This window comes from Pezoporus occidentalis, unplaced genomic scaffold (assembly GCF_034315485.1).
Source record: "Pezoporus occidentalis ecotype Australia unplaced genomic scaffold, CSIRO_AGI_Poc_V1 ctg8, whole genome shotgun sequence".
NCBI classification, from domain to species: domain Eukaryota; kingdom Metazoa; phylum Chordata; class Aves; order Psittaciformes; family Psittacidae; genus Pezoporus; species Pezoporus occidentalis.
In genome coordinates, this window is record NW_026916158.1 from 3,668,809 (window position 1) to 3,689,367 (window position 20,559).

The following is a 20,559-nucleotide window of genomic DNA, read 5'->3' on the forward strand; positions in this document are numbered from 1 at the left end:
CAACTTGTTCTAGTGGAAGGTGTCCCTATTCATGGCAGGGGGGTTAGTACTGGATGAGCTTTAAGGTCTCTTCCAAACCAAACCTTTCTGTGATTCTACTCTGCTATACTATATATTTAAAATACTGTCTAGTAGTCAGGATAGTTTTGTTTAATCTTAGGAGGTGTGTGCTTATTCTATGATCTGCTTCTGATAGGACTTGGCTCAGTGAAGCGTGTGGGACACAAAGTCAGTTGTCTGTTGTTTATGGTGAGGAGGTGCTGGAGCATAGAAAATAGAAGCAGCTGAAAAACAGAAAATAATGCAAATAGAAAATAGTAATTTGCATAAATAGATAATAGAAAAACCTGGATGAAACCAGACGTGAGGGAGACTGGTGGAAACTCATAGCCTGGCTGTGGTCAAGCAGCCTTACATCCAGCAGGCTCATGAGCATCAGTTCCAGTGGTGCCAGTGGTGCCAGTTTCTGAGCAGTAGTGGGCAACGAAGATGGGAAAAGCCATCTTCATCTGTAGCACAGTTGTTCTGCCAATAGCCTATCCACTAGTAATGGGCATGTCTGTAGTTCCACCTGATAAGGGATACAGCTGACTGTGTAATCCAGTTTCTCTCTCTCCAAGCAGATGTAAAACCTGTTGTAATGTGTCTATGTCCCTTCTTGCAAGACAGAAGATGCTTTTGGTTGCATAAAGATAGGCTTTATAGTGCACAGAAAAATTAATCTCAAAAGGTTAATACTGGAGAAGGCTACAAGAAAATAAATATATGATCATGCCGTCTATGTTGCATGCTAAGCACATTGTGGAACATGGGGTAGCACGAGCCACCAGCTTAGCCTCATGGCGAGGCAATGTGCATGTGGAGGGGAGGGAACCAAGTGAGAGGGGGGAAATAGCTGCAGCCTTATAAATAAAGGATCTTGTTATTGGAAGATTTTGTGTAGCAGTCTCCCTTAGTGGAAAAGACAAGCTGTGTGTACCTGCCTGTTCCTATAGCTGTGTGAGTGTTGCAAAGGTGTTAGGAGGGGAATAGCTGCAAAGCAGAGACCAGAGGTGGTGGTGAATTTAACACAGCAATTATCGAGCACAATTTTGCGAGCCAGAAACCATTCTGTGATTTACCATTACTTGCATTGTAAAAGCACTCAGTCTTGGTTTTCTTTAACCATGTAAGACCTGAAGAAGAGAGCCTTTGGTTATTAATGTCTGTGTGTACGTAACTGATCTTCCAGCCCTAAAAATTACTATTTCACAAAACCAACCCAGGATGCTGCTTCATCTAATTTGGTTCTTATGAGAATTTACGCTGTGCAACCCAGTGCCAAAAGTGGTTCTCAGTGTGGTTTTGTATATATATGGTTTGTGCATAGACCCTTAAGAGTACCAAATGGCAAATTTTATTCCGGAACTAGACTTTATGTGAACACGGTTTTCCACAGAGATGATTAAAAATAGGATTCATTCTGTGGTATTTTAGCCATTTAAAATACTTTTATATAAAGTAGGATAAATATCCAAAATATTCCATCTTCCTGTCCAGAAGCTATCTCCCCTGAACAATGTAAGTAGTTTCATAATGCTTGTATTAATCCAAATACATAATTAAATATTACAATACATCCATGTCAACCTTTTCATCATGCATAAAACAGCATCTAAAGTGAAGCTGTTTAAAAAAAAAAAAAAAGAAAAAACAAACCTGTGTTCCAGCAGAAAACATCATCAAAGGTGTTCTCATGCAGGATTTTATCATGTTATTTCAGTGCTGCATTTCCAGGGTTTTCTTTTCAAACCTCTTTTTGTGTGTGTGTGTGTATTAAATGGAAAATCCTTGTTTGAATGAGGCACTTGATGATGGGCTGTTGCCATCTTCTGTTTGTTCAATTGCACTGCGTTGCATAAGATGCATGTAAAAATTGATTGCTCCAAACACCTGTCAGTTTCTTGCAATCTGCATTTTTAAGTTGTCTGTTTATTTTTTGTAAGGGCAGCTTTTACTCTGGGCAAACCTGATTTAATCCCTGGTGAAGTACAGGACAAAATTATTCACATAAACATTGTTCAGTTTACAGGATTACATGCAAACATATCCTTGTAGCCTAGAATGTCCAGATCCATCCTCCCTGCTGCTGCCTCATCCTGCTGAGGTGTCTGAGGAGGCTGCCGCAGAAGGGGAGGAGGTGTCAGGGCTGTGCAGCGGTGGAGCTGCCTGTGTTCTGCTCAGTGTATGTGAACCGTGTGTGCGGGCTGGTCTTGAAAAGCTGTGAATTCAGGGTGGTCTCTGCTGTCTCAAGGCAACTTAATGCATGCTTCTGGCTCCCTGCGTTCCCCTCCTCTGCAGATCCTACTCCCAGCCTCTGGGGTGCCTGTGCTTGCCCTGTCCCCGCCTTCCCAGCTGGTGTCCCTGGCTGAGCTGCTCTGAGCTCCCAGGGAGTGTGGGAGACACTTAGGACCTGTGCCCTTTGGTGGGAGATGGATGCCCTTGTAGAGTGCAGCCATCAAGGGAGGAGGAACTTGTCTTTCTGCCTCTGCCTCACCCTGAGAGGTCCTGGGGTGGAGGAGCTATTGGAGAGCAGCCTTGGACCCTGTTGTGACTCTTGCTGCCTGATTGGCATGGGTTCCCTAGCCAGCCTGGCCACCTGGCTCCCTCTGCAAGTGCCAGCTGAATGTTTGTGCAAGTGGTTGTGACAAGTGGTTTTGTTTTCTTCTGCCATTGTTGTAAACAAATCTGGAGTGCTGTTGACTGCTCATGTGGTGTGAAGCCTACCAGAATCTCATTGAAATGACTTGAGATGTCCCAGCCAACTTTAGCTCTGGTGCGTATTCTCCAGGACTTGGTTTCTTCTTTTAAATAATGTAGTTATTACATGTACTTATTAAAATCAAGTCTTTCTCATGCAGCAGCTGCTGGATTAGTCTTTTATTATTCCTTTCTTCTTGCCTTGATTTTGGACACTCTCCCTTAATACATCCTCTGCCCTGGTGGTGTGTACCACAGTGTAAAATAATACCTGAACGTATTGCCTGAACTGCTCTCTAAAAATGAATTTCACCTGTCTATTGCACACAATTTTTCCAGGAGCTGAGAGCAGCCAAAGTTACAATCATGTTGAGCAAAAAAATTCCAGTGCTTTATGTCTTATTGTTGTTGTATTAAGCAGGCATAGAAAGTGCTGGGAAACTGAATTTTCAGCTTGGTGTTGGTTGCTCAGACTTGTCACATGCAAGTCTTAGAGTCTGTCAAGGGATCTTTTTTGTTGTGTCTTCACTTAGAATGAGGTTAATGGGAGTTAAGAGTTGTTTTAAACAGTCTTTTTCTTTTTTTTTTTTCCTTCCCCTCCCCATTTTTTTTTTTTTTTGGTGTGCGTGTGGTGTCTGTTGTTGTTTGTATGCTTTGGTTTTTGAGATGCGACTTAAACTAGTGTCATGTTTGCATTTTTTCTGTTTGATATTTTGGAAGGGGTGAGAAGCACTTCAGTAGGTTTGATCTGTGGACAAGATGGTGCTGTCAGCACCACAAATGCCCAAAAGCTGAGATACTGTTGGCTGGTGACAAAGCACCATTTCTGCAGACTGAGCCCTGCTGCTGCCCTGCCTATAGGCATGATGAGGGGTCTCTCCAGGACCAAGTGCCACTTCCTCCCCTCTCCTTTGCTTGCCTCAAGCCCTTCAGCAGCCATACACCACACCTAGGGATATTGACTTGTCTTCTTGGATCCTTCTCTGAGGCCAGAGCTTGTCTGTCTCAGCTGGAGCCTCCTGGAGCTCCAGATTGGTTTCTGAGCCAACGTCCTTAGCATCTGTTGGCCTTTAAAAATCCCAACAAACCAAAACAACCCCCACACCCTCTGAAGTGAACCTGATCACCATGTGGATTTAAGCATTTGGATTTTGAGATGGATATTAGCCAGCTGAAACAGAAAAGCTGTTCATATCTGAAATTTCTTAATGAACTTCCATGGTCAGATATTCAAAGATGTTTTATTTACGTGGTATACAAACATTCTCATGAACTAGCAAAAGTCTCTGTGTGGGTGATGTCAGACATCTGTGTATTCATGGTATATGCGCACTTCTGATCTTCTAACGCTCTGAAGTGATCTGATACTCTCACTCCTGGTTCTCATATTTGATTTTCTAAACAGCCTTCTTGAGAATGATCTACACATGAAAAAGTAAATTATTGGATCCAGACAGACATTACATGCAGACAGGAACAGTGTCATTTCCTTACAATAATACAAGATTTTATGTGCAGAGTCATCTAAAATTTTATCTAGATGGCTAAATGTGAAGGGTATTCTGCACAAATGATACGGCAGAAAGCAAGTGAAAAATACAGCCACAACAACCCTTATACTTTGATTATGCTTTCGCTTTCTGCTTGATGAACTAATAAATTGTTTGCTTGATTTATAAATGTACCTAGATATCGCAATATAACATCCTATCAGTACAATCAGCACCACTACAAACATGCAAGTGTTGATGTAAATGACAGCTGTGTGCCACTTGACTCCTAGGGGAGACTTGAGCTTTATGCAGTCGTCAATGTTTTTCTTTGTCGGGTAGCCATTGGTAAGAATCAGGTTTGGCAAAGCTAGGAAAGCCATGACAACCCAAACGCAGGCAGATAGAATCTTGGTGAAAGTGATGCTGTACATCCTGGAGTCTCCAAAAGGCTTCACTACTTTCAGGTAGCGGTCGATGCTGATGAGTCCAAGGAACACAATCGTGGTGTACATGTTTGTGTAAAACAGAACTGTGGTGTATCGGCACAGGAAAGAGTTGAAGTGCCATGGTCCCAGCTGCGAGTCCTGGATTATCTTGAATGGGAACGTCAATGTCATGAGAAGGTCTGCAACCACAATGTTTTTGAGGTAAAATATAAAACTTGTTTTATTTCTGATGTGGAAAAAAATCCATACTGCTAGGCCATTCAGCAAGATGCTTGCCAGGAAAATGATGAGGTAAAGCACAGGCAACACGATAGTGGTGAATTCGTTGTGTGTAGAGTTCCCAAGTAAGCCTGTTGTGAAATTGGGTGAGGTATTGTTGTCTTGGCTCAGACGGTCATCTGTGGGAATGAGGGAGAACAAGAAGTTTCAAGTATGTTTCTAGCGTTTTACAAGTGGGGCTGTTTTAGAACTGACCTGTAGAAAATGTCCTATCTCTGGGCAATTCCAGATTAACCAGCCTGGAAAACCTGCCTTTAAAATAGTGTCCTAAGTACTGCACATGTGTCCTGGGTTTAAACCACGACAACATGTCAAAATAAATATGCCTCTGGCTTGGTAGGTTTCAAGCCCATCATCTGTGCTTCTTGCTGAACTGTCAAGGTGCTTCTGCATATAGCTTGATAGGGAAAAAATGCAGGATGTGGGTGTGTGTATATTCCCAAGGTTTCCATGCTGTGTGTGAGCTCCCTACCTGCCCTTGCTGCTGCCCTGCAGGTTGGAAGACCGTACAGCCCAGCTGAGTGCAGTGTGAAAAGGGTTGGATTCCCTTCATCCATCTGCTATCCAAGGGGAGCGGGGCACACCCCGTGCTGCAGGTTGAGGGCTAGTCTCACACAGGGGTATGGACAAGAGCAGCTGCATGCCAGTGTGCTGGGAACGCAACGTTAATGTTATGGGGCACCAGTGCTTGGCTCTCTTCACAGATTGCGACTTGTGAGCTGAGGTGATCTGTTTATCAAGAGATGGGACTCTGGAGAGACTCTTCAGGCCTATTAAAACACTAATTTAAAACTTGGCTTACTTAAACGTATTTAAAAATCCCAGTGTCTGGGGTGTTAAGATTTTATGTCTAAATATTTGGAAAAAACTTCAGACTTCTAAATTATCTCATGAAACTATAGCATGCTTTATTTCATAGAGTTTATACTCTGAACTTGGCTGGTGTGATAAGCCAGGACTGACACCCATGGGCAGCGAACAGCAGTATTCAGACAGCCTTTTCTGAAATTACTTATTTCTTTAAAGTGTTGGGAGGAATTGATAGTAATACAATAAACACTTCTCAGTCAAATAAATTTCCAATGCTATTTTACCTGGCAGTTTTCCATATGACAAATTGTACCCCATCATTTGTGTTGCTGTAGGTTTTCAGCTGAAATGCTTTTCAGGAGTCCCACTGGCTGCTGCTGTAGGTCCAGGATGTGGCATAGGCTGTGCCAGCATTATGTTCTGGGGAAAACAAACTGGAATTAAACCCAAAGCAAAACAGAAGACCCTACCTCCCTCTCCCCAGCATGGAGAGGAGCTTTGTAAGATGAGCATCCTCTAGAATTCCCAGGGAAAGGGCTGAGGCGTGCTGCTGGCTGACCTTTGGATACTGCACAGCTGTTCTGCTGTCACGGTTATCACTGCCACATCTTTACTTATGGCTGGGTGCCTGCTTTATCGTTGCAGGCAATTCTGCCATGGTAGCTTTTGTAAGCCTATCAGTTTCACTGTTAAACATATTTTTCTTTCTTTGCCTCTCTAACAAAGCTGTGCTGGGGCCTTATCTCTGTAATATTTAGAAACATTATTGCAATTTCCAGCCTGAATGTCTCTGTTGCCACTTTCTGTCCTGTATATTCTTGTACCAGTGCCTTTCACTTAAAGAACCCATCTCCATCTTGGATACTTAGCCCCCAGCGTATGTATCTTACTCTAGTGATGAAGCAAGCTCAAACCCTTCTCGTATTTCTTCAGGACTTGAACGTACCCTTCTCTGTGTCTGCTCCAGTTAAGATAGCCTTCTTTGAAGTCCACTGCCAAATTTGTGTGCTGTTTTACAAACGAGACTTAAGAAAAGGTTGTTTCATGGTGGTTGAGTTTCTTGTCACCACTGAAACACCTCATCTAACATTTTCTGGGGTTTCACTTGCTCAGTTCCTCCGTACATCATAATGCAGTGCTGGGATCAGCACTGACACACTTCCTGTCCCCTTAATACTTCACAGGGGTCAGCAGCAGCGTGTACCTTTCTTCTTATTGTCCTTAGCTGCATGATCTTGCAATTTTTATTCCAGCAGACTTCAGTTCAAGCTTGTTAAGTTCTGTAAAAATAGGTTGGATTTCAACTAAACTTGTCTTATTTTGATTTCTTTCAAAAATTTTGGACTAAACCTTTGCAAGAAGTTTGTCTCCTAACTGCCAGAACATTCTGGTTTGGTGGCTTCATGCCCGTGTTATGGCTGCCTCTACAACTGGCTTCTTACTTCTTGATAAAGGCCCTTGACCTCATTCCCCGCATCTCTTGCTTGGACATCATATTTGTTTATGTTTGATCTTGGATGTTTCAGTGACAGAAGCTTGTCATCTCTCACTTCTTGAAGTAAAAAAGTTTCATATAATTGTGAGATATGTGTGTACAACTTTATAATGTGTCTGTGAAATTGGGGTGGAAATTGTAAGTTGTTGTTCCTCTCTTACCGCTTTAAATGAAGAACTTCAAAAGCCAGTCTATGGGGAATACGGAAAAACTGCAGAATCTGGTTTTTGCTGTGATGGCATTAGAATGTTTTGACACTGTTCACAGAAATTTTGACAACACTGATTTGTAAGACTGCATTCCAGATTATTGCTTTAACCTTGTAGTACACAAAAGCATTAGTTTTACCATGCTTCACTTTGTGTTTACAGGTTTTGATAGGAAAACTAGCAAAATCTTAAATAGTTTGGGTTGGAAGGGACCTTCAAAGGTGATCTAGTCCTACCGCCCTGCAATAAACAAGGACATGTCCAAGTAGATCAGGTTGCCCAGAAACACATCCAGCCTTGAATATCCCCAGGGATCTACCACCTCTCTGAGCAACCTGTGCCAGTACTTTGCCACCCTCACTGTAAAAAAATTCTTCCCTCAGCAATTACAGTAGACCTGACTGCCTTTCTTATGGGTATGAACAGATGCTAAAATTACTGAAGCCCTTTTGCAGATCTATACTACTTTTATGACATCACTGCATTATGAACTGTGTTGAATTGTCACTAGATGGCAGTAAAGCAAATCATTACATTTTAAAGTGTCAGTAAAAATTTTAATTCTGATGTTTCAAGCTTATTATTGGTTGGCTTCTTGTCTGTCATTATTTGCTCTTATAATAACTGGGGTCCATAATGAAATTGTCCGGGGTATTTTAGATATTTTGTTTTCTCTTGGTCTGAGAAGCAGTAACCTATCACTTTTTTGCTGTTGTTTATAATTTGCAGCTATCCTTTTTATGCCCAGAAGGCAGAGAGATCAAAAGAATATGTGATTTTATGAAAAGATGCATATCTATAGTCTTATGCAAATAAGGTGCTTATTTCCCTGCTTTTTAGAGTTCCTTTCAAGTCTGTGTAATTCCTGGTCCTGGCCCCTGGAAAACTCCCTGTTCTCAGACTCTTCAGGAGGGTGCTCTCCCAGATCCTCAGTCCAGAGAAACTGCAGAAGTATTGCCTGGGTTGCCTGGGATTTGCAGCAGTGTGACTGCTGGCTCTGGTATTCCTGTGCTTTAACCCTTGGAAATGCTGAGGGGTTTGATGGAGCTGGGGATCAGATTTGTGCTAGAGGGACTTCGCATGTACTGTCGGTCAGTCTCTAGGTCCCAAAGGGATTTGCTTTAAATCCTGTCAAAAAAAGGCTCCTTCCTTTTTCCACATCTATATCCGTGCTTTTAGGTGGATGTTGTCATTAAGAGACTGTAAAAAATCATGTATAGACAGCCCCTGCACTCTCCAAAGGCTCTGTCTCTTGTTGTACATCAGAAAACTGATGGATATTTTCTGACACTGGTGAGAAAGCTCCCTTACTGCAGGGGATCTCTGCCTACCTGTCATTCAAGCTCTCCTCGAGCTTGCACTTTTCATGCACTTTACTGTCAGCAGAGCCGGGCCATCCACAACATCTTCAAAACTCTAGAGCTGCTCCTCAGTGTGGATCAAAATCCCGTTTCCTTCCTCCTTGTGGGTAATGTCTTCTTTCTTGGGTACTTGAATCCTCTGGGCCATTTGAGTCTTCGGATTTAACCTGTTGTTTCATAGCTGAAAACTACCGAAGAGGATGGACTTCAGTAACTTGGACCAGACATGGCCAAATCATGGTTGCAGAAGGCTCTGCCTAGACAGACATGTTTCTTACCACCCCAGGGAATGTGTCCTCAGGCTCTGATGGGCTCACCTGTGCCTCTTGGGGTTTGATGGTATCAGCTCTGCTCCTGTACCTGCCCTTGCAACTTCTCTGCTCAGGTCTGCTTATCTCCCAGACTATGCAAAACCTGGACTTGCTGAAGCAGCCCTGCTGCTCTGCTGTTGGGCTCTGTGTCCCTTCCAGGTGCGGCTTAGGAAGGTGCTTTGCAGCTCACAGGAACAGCAGCATCCCACCTCTTCAGGAGCGCAGACTTGGGAAACATGTTTTTAGCAAATCCCATAAGGGCTTGCTGGTTCCTGCCCTGAGTACTGACCATGGATGATCCTGCCACATGCATCTTCTTGGCCAGTGAAGATGTGATCACATTCTGACTGCCCAGGGAAATCTAGGTCACCTGGAAGCCATAGTGGGAGTTTGCTTATTGTCCCAGCAGACAAATTAGGGTCAAGCCTCTGAATGGATATCTCTGTGTCATCTTATTCCCGATGGTTTTACTGTTAAAATGTATTCCAAGAATGTCCCCAAAAGATGGCTTGGAAAAATAAAGCAGCAAACTCCTCACAAATGCAGACTGCGACAGCTAAACTGCATTAGCAGTGTTCTGTATCCCACCTTGCCAGCACAGCTGAGCTCAGCAGAGTGGCTTTGGTGCCTGCAAGGGGTGGAGGTTAGAGACAACACCTACTGATGGCTGCCCTAATTATGCGCTAAAGACTTTCCCTTATACTGCTGTAGTTGGAAGCTTTAAAGTCTTAAACAGGTCTGCACAGAGCAGCAGGGGAGTGCAGGCACTATCACCTCTCCTGCACAGATCTGGTTGTGTGACAACATTTTGGTATACACAGAGATGATCCTGCTGAGACTCACCAGTCTGAAGGTGTTTTCGTAGCTTCCTACCCTAGTCTATCAAGCTAAGGGCTACTGTGGTAGGCCAAGCACTTGGAGTAGTGTGGTTTAATTGTTTACATGCTGGGGTGGGTGAGCAAGGCTCATCTGGGTCAAATCTGGTGTATCCCTGTACTCCAGAAGCTTATTTTTTTCTGATAAAGACCACTATACTCCAGACTCTAGGAGCAGGAAAAAAGTAATCACATACAGAGAATTCACCCTTTTCCATGCCTTCTCTTGGAATGGGAGATGAACACTGCCTTCTCTTTAAAGAGTATTTTAAGGTATTTCATACCGGTTCACTGTTTTACATAGGCTTTCTTACCTGTTTGGATATGGTATTTCTGTGGGTAAGGTTGGTTTTCCACTCCTTGTCCAGTTCTCCAGATGCTTTACTTCTGACCACTTTCATCCTAAACAACTGTCTCATTCTTCCATCTAAATGTATCCTACTTGCATGGTTTTAAAGATGCACTAGAAGCTGCTCCTGTATTCAAGTAGCTTTTTAAACCAGGACATTTTTTACTTCTTGTAGTTTATGCACTTGCTCGGTGGTTGTTTTTCTTTTTTTCTTCTCTCTATCATTCTCCTAAAGGCTGTCAACTGCATTAAATTTAAGCTAAGTACACACTGTTTCACATATGAGGTAATCTTTCATTGCTAATGTTGATAGACTGGTTTATATGCATGACTGATATAACCTTAGATGAGAAATGAAATAATAGGTTGCAGGGCAGACTTCAGTGTCATATGGGTAGGGAATGACTATAGTTTTTCTAATGACTAAGGCTTTAAGTTGCCTTGCTGTTTAAAGAAATTCTGTATCCCCAAATCTAGTAGCATTTTTTTAATCTTATTTTACAGCTTTTTAAACACTGGAAAATTCTCTGTGAGCTAGACTAGATACTCTAGGTCATAGGGCTGCAGAGTTTTAAGTGACTTTTTTTTTTTATTTGAGCACATGACTTTTTGATGGCTTTAAGCTGACAGAAGGGAGATTTAGATTAGATATTAGGAAAAAATTCTCTACTATGAGGGTGGTGAAGTGCTGGCACAGGTTGCCCAGAGCAGCTGTGGCTGCCCCATCCCTCACAGTTTTCAAGGCCACGTTCAACGGGCCTTTGAGCAGCCTTGTCAAGTGGAAGGTGTCCCTGCCTATGGCAGTGGGGTTATAACTAGATGGTCTTTAAGGTTTCTTCCAGTCTGAACTGTTCTGTGATTCTATGTGTGGCTTCTTGCCAGCCAGCCTCTCTTCATCACCACAAAGTTTGGCAATGACAGAGTTAATGTAAGCAATAGAAATGTGAGGCAGTTCATTAAATTTGCTGTTTGCTGGCTGTGATTATGTTCTTTTCTGTTGCACATCAGAACCAAATCAGGGAGTTAATTGTAAAGATTTGGGGAAAAAGCATCAGTGTAGGCTGCAGGGTAAAGCAGCTGCAAGCAGACAAGCGGAGCCCACGTCCCTGCTCTCTCTTTCATTTCAGTCCACTCCTGCACTGCATCACCTGAACAAGCCTCAATGTTCTAGTTTACTCTGCTTCTGCTTGACTCTATTTATCTTCCTTGCTGCTTTTTCCTGTTCACTAAGAGAGCCCAATCCCAATATCAAGGACACTACCACCTTTTCCCTCCTCAGAGACCTCTGTTAAATATTGTTCATCTCCCCTTTGGTAAAAGTGTATCTTAATGTACTGTTAATGCATAGTGGAATAATTTGATGTTCCTATTGGAATTCTACAGTGGTTAAATATGTGCCTCTTACTCTCTTGTGCTTTGCACACTTCACTGTATTTTGAGTTTTTCTAGCTTCCTCATCCCTGTCCTTGGAACTGTGTTTCTGTGCCAGTTGTGCCAAGTGATACCGTGCTGTTGGCAGCAGAGCAGGTGGTGACAAGAACTCATGTAATGCCAGGGTTCGTGTTACTCAGAAACTCCTGTTCACTGCAGGACCACAGCTGCTTGTAGACAAAAGCATCTGCCCTGTTTTGCCGATTCTGTCTCTACATGGCAAAACTCAGGGTGTAATGGCAAAGTTAAAGAAGCTGTTTTGCTTGATTCTGTTCTGTAATGGTTGTCTTGCACAGCTCATTGCTGCTGTATTGCAGTGCCTTTGGAGGTGGAGATTAAGCAACAAGGCAAGCATCTGTAAAGCAGTGTTCTTCAAAGCATATATGAAGTATACCATCTTTCATCTGTGGATGGGCTGGGAGAGCTGCAGTGGTTCAGTCTAGGCCAGAAAAGGCTCAGGGGCTTCTGCTGCATGGGTACTTGGCAGGAGGGAGCCCGGCTCTTTCTATTCAGTGACACCTACTGACTGGACAGGAGGCAGTGGGCACAAACTGGGACTCAGGAAATTACATCTGAGCACAAGAAAACATTTTTTTTTTTTCTACTGTGCAGGTGGTCACACAGGTGCAGGTTGCTCATGGAGGCCATGGATCTACCTCCTGGAAGATACCTCCCAATTGCCATCGACCCACAGCCTGGTATTGCTGGTCCTGCCTGGGGTGGGTGGGGAGCTCCTGGGGTGCCTGCTCCCCAGTCATGCTCCGCTTCAGTGGTGGAGTCCCCATGTGTCTGCTCCTGCATGCCTGCCAAAGGCTGGCCAAGCTGAATGGTGGTGTCCACCACCCTGCATGGTCTGACTCAGCTGGCTGGCACATGTTTGCTACTTCAAACTGGGAACTGCTTCAGTATGGGGTGGCTGGGGAAGAGGGCGAAAACAGCCCTCTCGGGCTTTGTGCCTTTGGCTCCTGTGTCTGCCTTCCTTGGAGTGTAGCAGTAAGAGGCGTGCAAATAGTATGTGCTAGTTCCCTGTAACACAGTAATGCTGCTGTGCTTAGCCAATTGACTTGTGGAGAGCCTGAAAAATAAGAACTAGGGTTTAACTTTCTGCAGCTGTGGCTTACAGTGCTTGTCTTAGTCATATTGAGAAACAGGAACCACTGCCTCTGCTGAGAAAGCTTTTCATCTGTTTCAGTATCTAGTACAAAACCCCCTTCTTGTTCAGATTCCTCCTTGAACTTCCCCCTCAATTCCGACCTAACTTTTCTCTCCCGCTTCTCTGAATAGCACAGCGTCCTGCCCCCAGGCAAGCTGCGGTGCAACTTCCTTCCTTTGTCTCCAGAATGGTATCCTGTTCCTGCCCTATCCAATCCATTTATCTTCAACAGGAGACACGGGACACCAGTAGTTAGGGAGCATGCTTCCTGGTGGAAGCCTCTGTCCGACTCTGAGTTGACATCTGTCAGTGCACACACAGGAGAGCAATACTTTCATATCCACACTGAGACATGCTGCTAACGGAGAGTTCCTTCCCCATGTTCATTTTGCCTAAGAAGTGTCTCTGAGAAAAGCTATCTGTAGTTACTATTCCTGTGAACTGTAGAGCTTCCCACATGCCATCACTTACTGAAATTAGGGTTCTTTCTCTGTCCTTTGAATATGACTGCTAAAAGTACCATGCATATTTCCAGTGGCTGTGCTAGATTTACCTTACATCTGAGTACCGAGATAAATGCGCTCATTTACGCTTTCTACATCAGTCTGCCCATGCTTTAGTGTAGGTGTTGCCTGGAATTTCACATTTTGTGTGCAGCTGTAACTCAGCTGTTTTATACTTACAGGAGAGCCTGAACTGATCATAGCAGAATGCTGCAGTAAGCATTAAATAATACTGTTTAATATGCAGAATTCTCAATTTTGGGGGACTATGTCTTTCAGAAACATGATTTCCTCACTTATTAAAAAAATCTAAATATACCACTGTATGTTATTCTGAAAGTCACATTTAGAATATTTTGTCCAAATGTAGCCATTTTTTTTCTTGATTCAAGTGAGTGATTATGAACCCTTATTTTCCCATATGTGGGATAGCTGACATGAGACCTTTTGGGGATGCTGCCTGAATTATCAAGTTTGTTCTTTTTTTTCTGTCTTTTGAACTGCTCCACATTAAAGGTTCATGGATTAATATTACTTAGGATCCGATTTTCTATACAGAGGTTACAAATCTATAAATGTGTTAATCTAATGTAATACTGTTTACGTTTTAAACGTATTTGTAAAATCTGAATATATATGAACTCTCTTTCCTTTTGAATATGCATTGCAGTTCTTAAGTGATGTTGAAAGAATGCTTTCCAGTCCTCTGTTGCATTCATGACAAGCATGTGCCTTTTTTGTGACCAAAAAGCAGAAACTTCTGTAAGACATTTAGTGCAGATCCTGGTCAGTGTGTTGTGCTTTGCTGTTGGGGGCTGACGGGGTATGAAGTATAGTGCTCAAGTGCATCTCCTTTAGGCTGTAGTTGCTTTTATATGAAGAGTTAGGAGAGAACTGCCAACAGAAATGGTATTGCATTGGGCAGTAGGGAAAAGGCTGTTGGCAGTGGCAGAGGAGCCGTGTTGCAATTGCTTGCCCTTTTTATTTTTTTTTCTGTGAAAGAAAAAAGAGTGCACAATGCAATGGTTGGCAGAATTGGGATAATTAATGTTTTCTCAGTATGGCAGCCTCTAATTAGACAGAAGGAAAGGATTAACTCTGGAATGTTTCCTTTGCTTCTTTCTAGAAGATGCTACTGATGGTTGTTTCTGGTTGCACAAACCTACTGCTAGTTCATGGAAGCTGTTCTGTAATGCTATATAGTTGCTTTCATTGAACCCCCATGAAGAATGCTCCATGGAAGATGCAACTTCCACACAAATGGTCTCCATGGGGTCAGATGTAGGTGGCAGTGCCCAAATTCTGAGCATTGCAGTCTGGGCCCCTCTGCTGGCAGTATTTGCTGACAGCTGCTGCCCGGTCAACCAACACGTGCAGTCTGTTCAGCTCCTTCCTGATGCTGGCTTCTGACATTCCTTATCAGCTTCAGCTCCTTGCTTAGAGCGGCATCAGCTACAGCTGGCTGACAGTGACTGTGTCCTATCAAGCGGTGGGTATATCCCAGGATGGAGACTCCACAATCTCTCTGGTAAACCTAAACCCCGTTTGTTCAGACAGAGCCTCCTGTGTGTCAGTTTATGCCCACTGTCTCCTGTCCTGTCACTGGGCACTGCTGATGGGAGCCTGGCTCTGTCCTGTTATCACCCTCCCTGCTGATGATGAACACTTCAAAAAAATTCTCAGGTGGTTGAATACCTGGATAAGATCCTGCCAAGCTGTCCCTTCTCCAGGCTGAACAGCCCTAGCTCACTCACGCCCCTGTACATCAGGAGCATTAGGGCTGCCTCTGTCCCATCCTGGGGAGCCCAGTGCTGCAGGTGTGGCCTCGTGGTGCTGAGCTGGGAGGAGGGATCACCTCCCTCAACCTGCTGGTGGTGTTTTGCCTGGGAGGCTGTTGGCCTGTTGTGCTGCCAGGGCATGCTGCTGGCTCATGGTCAACTTGTCTACCAGGTCTTTCCCTGTGGAGCTGCTTTCCAGCTGGCTTCCCAGCATGTCCTGGTGCAAGGGGCTGTTCCTCCCTTGGGACAGGACTTTGTGCTTCTCTTGATGAGCTGCACATGGGTCCTGTTGGCCCATTTCTCCAGCCTGCCAAGGTCCCTCTGGATGGCAGCACAGTCCCCAGGGTACCTGATGCTTCTCCCAGCTTGGTGTCATGTGCAAACTTTGTCCTCTTTCCATCCCACTGGATTGCAGTTCTTTTGCCGCTTGGAAGGTGTAGTTTTAATCTCTCACCAAGTTACATTCCTAGTCTTCCCTTGCAAGGGGGAGGCCAGAAGCAGGTTCACATTTACATGTATTCCTCCAGAATAACTTAACCTTTTTCCTCTTTTAATCTCTTTACAGGCTTTTCTCCCAGCCTTTCCATTCCTGTCACTTGTGTTTTTATGGGCTCTGCTCTTGGCACAACGGGCAGCATGGAAATCTTTGTCAAGTAATCACCCTTTGACTCCATAGGCTGTTCCGTACTTATCCAGTGTGCTTTATTATCCTGAAGTCAGAGTCTCTTAAACTTAAAATCTTATAAACGCAATAGTTTGGGCAAAGAGCAAAAACTGGCTGTTAAGTTTCAGCATGTGGTGCTTGGGTGGTCTTGAGCTTCTTCCAGAGGAGAGGGCTTTGCTCAGGCGAGCAGCAGCTGGCGGCTCTGCTCCCTAGTTCGCTTTGTGGCAGAGCCCTCTGAGGGGCCTGAGCGAGACCAAGGGCTCATGGGCACCAGGTGGGAGCCTTCTGCTGAAAATACTGACTTTTAGTTTTGATTGTTGGTATTGTGCAATGAGAAACACGTTAAAAGGCTCGTGAAGAAACTTTAAAAACAGTCAAGATATTGTCTGGGTCAGAGAGCAGAAAAAAAGAAGGTTTGTGATAGGCCACATTACACCCTCATCCCTTGTAGCTACTGTGCATCTGTCACATCTCTCAAGAGCTACAGGGGATACTGTGAAACAAGTATCTCATGGGGAAACAATTATTGATACATGCATGTAGACAGTGCCATTTAAACTTTTAAGTAATTCCTAAAACTAAGTAATTAAAGTATTAAAATTATTTTAGAGTAATTCCTAAAAGTCTTGCTTTTAGATATTTTACTTTGCTTTGAAACAATTTCTGGTGTTTTTTTTTGTGGGGATTTTTTTTTTTTTTTTTTTTTTTGAGATTCTATTTCACATTGCAAAAGGTCAAAAAATCCTCATCTGCTGTTGCCAGCTGTTTTTTTCGTGCTTCGGTATACACTGATGTGACACAAGCAAGCATGTTAGCTGCTTGTAGCAACACCACTGTTTTGAAGAGGAATGAAAAGGACACATGGATTTTGGGGTACAACTGGGAGAAGTTCAGCCTGGTGCAACCCTGATTTTTCTTGAGCAGTTTGGAGAGTTCCCTCCCTGCCTGCAGTTCTCAGAAGCAGACAGGCTGCAAATCCTGGCAGGATTTTGGGGTGCCGGATGCAGGGAGCTGCCGCTCTGCCTCTGAACCAACTGCTTTGCCAGCGCTTGGCTGTTCCTTGTCTAGTGGGAGAAGCTGCTGGGCCATGATGTAAGCCCAACTGACACTGCTCATCATTAGTTGTCACTTTGGTAAGTCATTGATATTTTCTCAAGGAAAAATGAGAAGTAGTGGTTATCGTAGTATCTCAGGTTCAGTGTTGGTCAGATGTGAAAACCTACTTGTGATATTTGAGGGTGTGGTGGTCTTTTTTATTCATTTTTTTTAGACAGTATGGTAATTTTTTATGGTGGGAAGGGTTAAGACCTCTGAAATGTATCACTGACTTCCTCTAGTGCCTTCCTGGCAACACTGGGGTTAGTGTATCTTGCAGCCTGGTTTTCTCCAGAGCCCTGACAGTGTGGTGGATCTATAGCTCTTGGCTTATGTCAAGTGCATTTTCACGTCATTCCAAACTTTAATAAATATTGCACACTCCACATTTAATGCTACAGTCTTACTGCAAATGTCTTGACTGGCTTTTCCTAGCGCCTGCTTGGTCAAAGAGGCAGTCTTTCTGAACTTTGCTGTGTGAAAGTGAGCAAGCAACTTGTCATAAAAAGAGGAGAAGGAGCTTCACCCTTCAGTTGTTCCTGGGTACATCTCATCCAGGGTTACGTGCAATGAATGGAGTAGGATTCCTGGCTGAGAAGGAACATCTAGCCTCTGAAGGGCTGCTTTGGTGTTGGATGGACTCCAGACTGTGACTTGCTGCCTCACTCCAGGTGCTTGTTCCCTCTCTGGCCACCCTGCCCAGGTGTCTTCCTGGCTCAGCCATGCTCCTGAGATCCCTGTGGCCAGGCAGCTCCCAACACCCTGGGAGCTCTGGTGCTCCAGTACCCGGCACGGGTGCATGCTAGTGCACGATGGGCTGCAGGGTGCAGGTGCTGGGCGAGCTGGTCTCCCTGCTCCCTCCCTGCCCTGGGGGGGACCCGACAGCTAGGGAGGGGAGCCAGGGTGAGACAGCAGGCTGAGCTGGGAAAGGCAACCCTCTGCAGGGAAGGAGGGAAGGGGGAGGAACAGGCAGTGGGTGCTGCTGAGAATTTGGTTCTTTTTTTCTCACACACCCCTAATACAAACCGATGCTTTCTGTTTCTGAAGTCCCTGAACACCCTTTGGCCTCTCTCCCCTTCTCTGATCCCTTGATCTCTCCAAGCACCAACCGATGGCCTTCTCTCTTGGAGGTTGTCCCCAGGTGCCACCACCCATTGAGTGGGGAAGGAGGAGAATGTCTGGCTGGTGCCTGAGAACTGGCTGCCTACCCAAAGAATAAGGTGCCCTTATAACCAGAGATACGTTGGCAGCTTTCATGTGATCTGGGGCCTGTGCTTCTGGGAGTGAATCAGCGACATCGCCTTAATGCTTGCCTGAGTTTCCTGGTTTCCCTTTTTAAAAGAAGATTGCAGAATCTTCTTTAAAGAGGGGGGAAAAAAAAAAGTGAAACACTGCCAGAGTTTACCCAGACCAAGCATATGTCATGAGAAGACAGATGTCTACAGTCCCTGTAATGCACAAATGGCAAGTAATTTTTTACTATACAAAAACTTAAACTGTGCTGCACTTTCAGTTCTTCATAACTCAGAATAACCTTTTCAATCTAAAATGCTCCTTAAATGGCGTAGGTTTTTGCAAGCATCTTACATATTTCCCAGACTTTGAGACTAATCAGAGGTATAGTTTGCAAGTTGCTTATTTGGAGCTATGTGGTTTTTCCAGTGAACCTGACAAGTTTTAACATGATCTGAGTGAAGTATGAAGGAAGAGAACCTTTATTCTGTATAATATAATTAAGAGAATTCAAGTATGCTTTCTTTTACTGAAAGAGGTGAAAAGGAATACAGCACAAACCTTTTATGCCAGATTCAGATGTTATAGTTAATGCATCTTATTTTATATAAGTGAAACTCTGTCAGGAAGTAAGTTATGGAAAACGTGAACCCTCCTGCACTTTGATTCATATCTTAGAAGACATTATTTGTAGAAAACTTTTTTTTTGCTGTTGGGAAAAAGATAACGAGTAACGCTTAATGAGCAAATACAAGGTTAGTGAAGTTGTGCTATTTTGCGAACTTTTCACATTTCTGATTGATCTGATACTCAGTTTATGGTTCCAAGCCTGTTTTTCAGCAACTGTATCTTAACTTCTGGTTTCTATTCACTCAAGGGTGATTAAGAGCAAGAAGATTCACAGAATAAGTTATCAAATGCTTTTCAGATGGTCAAAGATCACTTACCTGTCACCATAGTAGCCTTCCACTTATCTTGGAGCTGCATCTCGAAAGTGCCTTAGACTTGTCCAACATACATCTGGAAACTACAGTAGGCATGAGAAGGCTTCTTGCGATAAGGTCGTTAAATAAACCATATCTGGAAGTAAGCTTTTTTTTGCTTCTGATGGCTTTTTTTGCGATACTTGATCAGAGTCAAAATTCCCCTGGCCAGGAGCAACTGGAGCAACTGGCTTTCTCATTCCTGGGAATGACTCACATGCCAAGGTAGATGAGCAGCGCGCTCCCGCTCACTTCCTGGCTCCGGAGCAGCTCAGGCGCCCAGGATGCAGACAGTGATTCACCTGAGAGGTAGGTTAGTGCCTGTAAAAGGCAGCAGCCTTCATGCAGGGAGACGTTGCAAACTGTCTGAAGCGATGTTTTACAGCAACGTGTGCAACTGTGCCTGTGCCTTTTGGTTAATGCAGTCTTGTCTGCAGGATGAATGTGAATTTAATGTCATGCTGAAAAATCTTGTGCTGGATAGATGCAAATATCTGCTAATTGAGATTATGTCAATTATTAATTTGACTATATTTAGACACCTTTAATGTTGTGCTTTGAATAGGTCCTCTTTTAAATAGCATGTAGGATGAAAGCAAAGTGTTAAGTCTGTAACTAAACATTTCAGCTAAAGTTACTCTACTGTCTGTTTAATGCATGCTTTTTATTGACATAGTGTTCTTTAAGACTCTTTGAGTTCACTGACTCTGGCAGTCATCCTGTCAGTGGTCCTGGGTGTACGCACATTTAGAGTATGATAATTCACTGTCTAAAGAGCATTGAAATAATCATGGCAGTAGTTACAGCAAGACAAAATTTTGCTTTGTGTCAGTAGAGGAATGAGTGGTTAATTTCTCATTTCTGCCACCTTCTTAAAAAGAAAGCAAATATATGTATCTCCCTCATTAGGTCTTCAGGAGAAAAGAAAAAACAATTGTAATGCTACAAAAGCAATGGCTGCCAAGTCACTTTTCTCAGATTGTTCTTTTCTGCCTGGACGTTCTTCATACATGTTTCGTTCTTTTTTATCAAAGATCTGAGGAGCTGGGTTCCCAGCCACTCTCTTCTGAGACTGGACAGCCTTCTGCATCAGTGCCTTGACAGCCACTGGAGCCCTGTGAGGACTGGGAGCAGGAGCTGGACCTAACCAGCTGCCTCTCTGTAGTGGTGAACAGCTTCCCCTGGCTGTGTGTCCAGGGAAGCTCGCTACTAATTTCCACATTTCAGGTAGTGGGCAGACTGTAAAATTCCCACTTGCCTCAGGACCTCTGCCTTGAAGCAGGTACAGTCCCTGATCATAGGAGACTTCTGACATGGCTCATCTTTGAAGACCAACTTTTGCAAGGCAAAAC

At 43.8% G+C, this 20,559-nt stretch overlaps 2 protein-coding genes across 18 annotated transcripts in view; one reads left to right on the forward strand and one right to left on the reverse strand.

Moving 5' to 3' along the window:
- The window catches only part of MED12L (mediator complex subunit 12L), a 152,681-nt gene that overhangs the window by 72,077 nt on the left and 60,045 nt on the right, over positions 1–20,559 (forward strand). The window lies entirely within an intron of this gene.
- Positions 3,933–19,211, reverse strand: GPR87 (G protein-coupled receptor 87). Its single transcript, XM_062602958.1, has 2 exons — positions 19,172–19,211; positions 3,933–5,076 (listed from the first exon to the last, which is right to left on the reverse strand). Exons 1-2 carry the CDS (start codon positions 19,209–19,211, stop codon positions 4,040–4,042), a joined length of 1,077 nt encoding a protein of 358 aa, XP_062458942.1. The 3' UTR covers positions 3,933–4,039.